At 46.8% G+C, this 3,029-nt stretch overlaps 1 protein-coding gene across 3 annotated transcripts; it reads left to right on the top strand.

Annotated features, from left to right (window-relative positions):
• LOC115174733 (leucine-rich repeat-containing protein 4) lies at window positions 1-2,801 on the top strand. Of its 3 annotated transcripts, none has more exons than XM_029733547.1 (5): window positions 2-128; window positions 381-600; window positions 847-1,035; window positions 1,213-1,911; window positions 2,091-2,801. In XM_029733547.1, the coding sequence occupies exons 3-5, from the start codon at window positions 852-854 to the stop codon at window positions 2,279-2,281; spliced, it is 1,074 nt and encodes a 357-aa protein (XP_029589407.1). In that variant the 5' UTR covers window positions 2-128; window positions 381-600; window positions 847-851; the 3' UTR covers window positions 2,282-2,801. The 3 variants fall into 3 exon arrangements, with proteins under 3 accessions (XP_029589408.1, XP_029589407.1, XP_029589406.1); XM_029733546.1 differs by having other exon boundaries at window positions 4-77; XM_029733548.1 differs by having other exon boundaries at window positions 1-600; window positions 850-1,035.
• The last annotated feature ends 228 nt before the right edge of the window (window positions 2,802-3,029 follow it).

The following is a 3,029-nucleotide window of genomic DNA, read 5'->3' as shown; positions in this document are numbered from 1 at the left end:
GTGCGGCTGGGCTCCTCGCGAGTCACAGAACCTCAGTATAATCTCCATGATGTTGGCTGGGAGACATGCCTTCTGAGGTACCCACCATCCTCTCTCTCTCTGTCTTTGAGACTCCATGACATCAATCTGTGCGTAGTTTGTATATCACTTCTCCTGGCACAAACAAACAAACGCACGCACGCACGCACGCACGCACGCACACACACACACACACACACACACACACACACACACATACTGGCACATACTGACTGAGTTGTCTTATTTCTCACACACCCCCATGCACTCCTCTGGGGCACGGAGGAGTTAACTTGGCAGAGGTTTCTCCGTTTCTGTGAGGTGGCTTTGATCCATAATCTGAGGATGGCATTTTTCTCCAGGGACTGTGACATTGCAGTGGTGCTGTGCTGGTAGTTTTGCAGGCTGGCTGCTGTAGCTGCTGGGCAGACGGCTGGGCTAATTCACTCTGACTAACAGGAAGTTACACGACAGCAGAACAGGCAGCTTACGAAAATCTGACTCCCTCGCTTTGAGAGGCAAAACAAAGCAGACAGCTTAAAGAAGAGGTTTATACGACGACAAGTCTCACCAACTGTTCAGGTAAATGCTGATGAGAAAATATTGATCAGTCTAATAGCATAAACTGTAGCTCTGCAGCCGTTCACCCTGCACTTGTCTATATTTTTTTGGAGCATGTCTGCAAGATGTTAATTCTTAATACTCTCATATAATTTAAATAGGATTATCTTAAATTGAATTTCTAATCGTCCTTCCAACACAAACTAAACTGTCAAACTTAATCAGTCTGCAAATGCTGAAGACTTTTTCTATTCCCTGTGGGTGTAGTAGGCATGCGGCTGGTAGCCTGTTTAGCAGTGCTGGTGTTCTGGGTGGCAGAAGCTGTAGAGAACTGTCCTGATGTCTGTAAATGCACCAAGAAAACCAGCCCTGAAAGGTCAGAGGTCAACTGCCACAAGAAGGGGATGAGGACATTTCCCTCCAAACTGCCCCCTGATTCCTGGATCCTAAAGATGGGTGAGTCCACTTATTGTTTGCAATTGTGGGAAAACCACCGTCCCACTTTAGTATGTGCCAGCTATTTGGCTCCAAATCGATAGGTTATTTTATTGACATAACCACAAGAAAGAGGCTGGTATTACCATCTTCCATTGGTATTGATTTCTCATGCTGTTTCTGTGGTCCATGTCCCAGGTGAGAACGGAATAGTCGACCTCCCAGCAAACGTCCTGAAACCCATCCCCAAGATTGAAAGCATCAACTTGGAACGCAATGCCATCAAATCAATACACCCCCAGGCCTTCTCTGGAGCCCAGAGACTGATGCTGATCAATCTGTATGGGAACCAGATCAACAAACTCCCTGTGAAAGGCTTCCAGGATCTCATCAACCTCCGCTTCCTCATGCTGGGCCAGAACCAGATCTCCAGTGTCAAACCAGACATGTTCACAGGCATGAGGAACCTTTCAGACCTGGACCTGCCCCTCAACTCTCTGATTGCCCTTCCTTCCAACGCCTTCAAGCCTCTGATCGCCCTAAAGGTCCTGGACCTGGCCCTCAACCGCATCGAGAGGATCTCCCCAAAGGGCTTTGTGGGCCTGACAGAGCTGCTGTTCCTCAACCTGGACAACAACAGTCTGAAGAGCATCTCGACTGGTGCTTTCAAGCCTCTGGCCTCCCTGGAGATGCTGGTGCTGGATAACAACCTGCTGTCCACTTTGACCTCAGCCACTCTGGAGGGCCTGTCCAACCTTCAGGAGCTCTACCTGAGGAACAACGAGCTGGAGAGGCTGCCCCAGGACCTGTTTAGACATACACCCAAGCTCTCCCAGCTGGCCCTCAGTGGAAACCGGCTCAAAAACATGGATGGGAACATTTTCACCCAGCTGTCTGGTAAGAGATGAATAATGTACAGCAAACTTTTCAAGGTGTTTTTTCAAATGCATTTGTGGACTATATGTGTCATATGTGTACTTCATGTTTGGCCATATGTTCATAAAAAGTTATATACATTTCTATTATAAAAAAGTGTCATAACAAGCATAATCTGATTGTCCTCTACCTCCTGCCAGGCCTGAAGGAGGTGTATCTCCATGACAACCCCTGGACGTGTGACTGCAACATCAATGGCCTGGTGCGCTGGGTGTCCCAGACAAAGGCCAACCTTTCCCCTCTGGAGTCCCTGAGGTGTGTTGCCCCGACAGAGTACCGCAACAAATCCCTCAGCAGCCTCAAAGACCAGAACCTACGCTGCCAGGCCTAGACTAGAGCGAAACCAACCCTTACTCTGTGTTGTCAGGCCTAGACTAGAGCCACTCAAACCTTTACTCTGTGCTGTCGGGCCTAGACTAGAGCCACTCAAACCTTTACTCTGTGCTGTTGGGCCTAGACTAGAGCCACTCAAACCTTTACTCTGTGCTACCAGACCTAGACTACAGCCACATCAATCTTTCCTCCACACCAGCATCCTGCATCAGCCACGTTACATTTTTACATTTTACATATTTTGCAGACACTCTAATCTAGAGCGATTTACAGTAGTGAGTGCAGACATTTGCATACATTCCTGCTACAAAGTAACCTGTTATACAACACTTAATACTTAGCTATGGTCCAACGACAGAACAGTTACCCATTATTGTGCAACCCTAGCCTAGGTCCAGCCACAGAATGATATGTCATTGTGCAACATCTAGCCAGCCACGGCCCGATAACTGACAACTGTAAAATTAGCTTTTACTGTACAACCATCAGCGAAAGTTATTATAAACTCAGCAAAAAAAGAAACGTCCTCTCACTGTCAACTGCATTTATTTTCAGCAAACGTAATATGTGTAAATATTTGTAAGAACATAACAAGATTCAACAACTGAGACATAAACTAAACAAGTTCCACAGACATGTGACTAACAGAAATGGAATAATGTGTCACTGAACAAAGGGGGGGTCAAAAGTAACAGTCAGTATCTGGTGTGGCCATCAGCTGCATTAAGTACTGCAGTGCATCTCCT

This window comes from Salmo trutta, chromosome 35, assembly GCF_901001165.1.
Source record: "Salmo trutta chromosome 35, fSalTru1.1, whole genome shotgun sequence".
In the NCBI taxonomy this organism is placed as follows: Eukaryota; Metazoa; Chordata; class Actinopteri; order Salmoniformes; family Salmonidae; genus Salmo; species Salmo trutta.
This window is presented reverse-complemented; position numbering and strand designations above follow the sequence as displayed.

Excerpts from the sequence above, each read along its gene's own strand:
- LOC115174733 (XM_029733548.1), top strand. The coding sequence starts at position 852 with ATGCGGCTGGTAGCCTGTTTAGCAGTGCTGGTGTTCTGGGTGGCAGAA. Across the intron at positions 1,036-1,212 it reads TTCCTGGATCCTAAAGATGG|GTGAGAACGGAATAGTCGAC; the intron begins GTGAGTCCACTT and ends TCCATGTCCCAG. Across the intron at positions 1,912-2,090 it reads CATTTTCACCCAGCTGTCTG|GCCTGAAGGAGGTGTATCTC; the intron begins GTAAGAGATGAA and ends ACCTCCTGCCAG.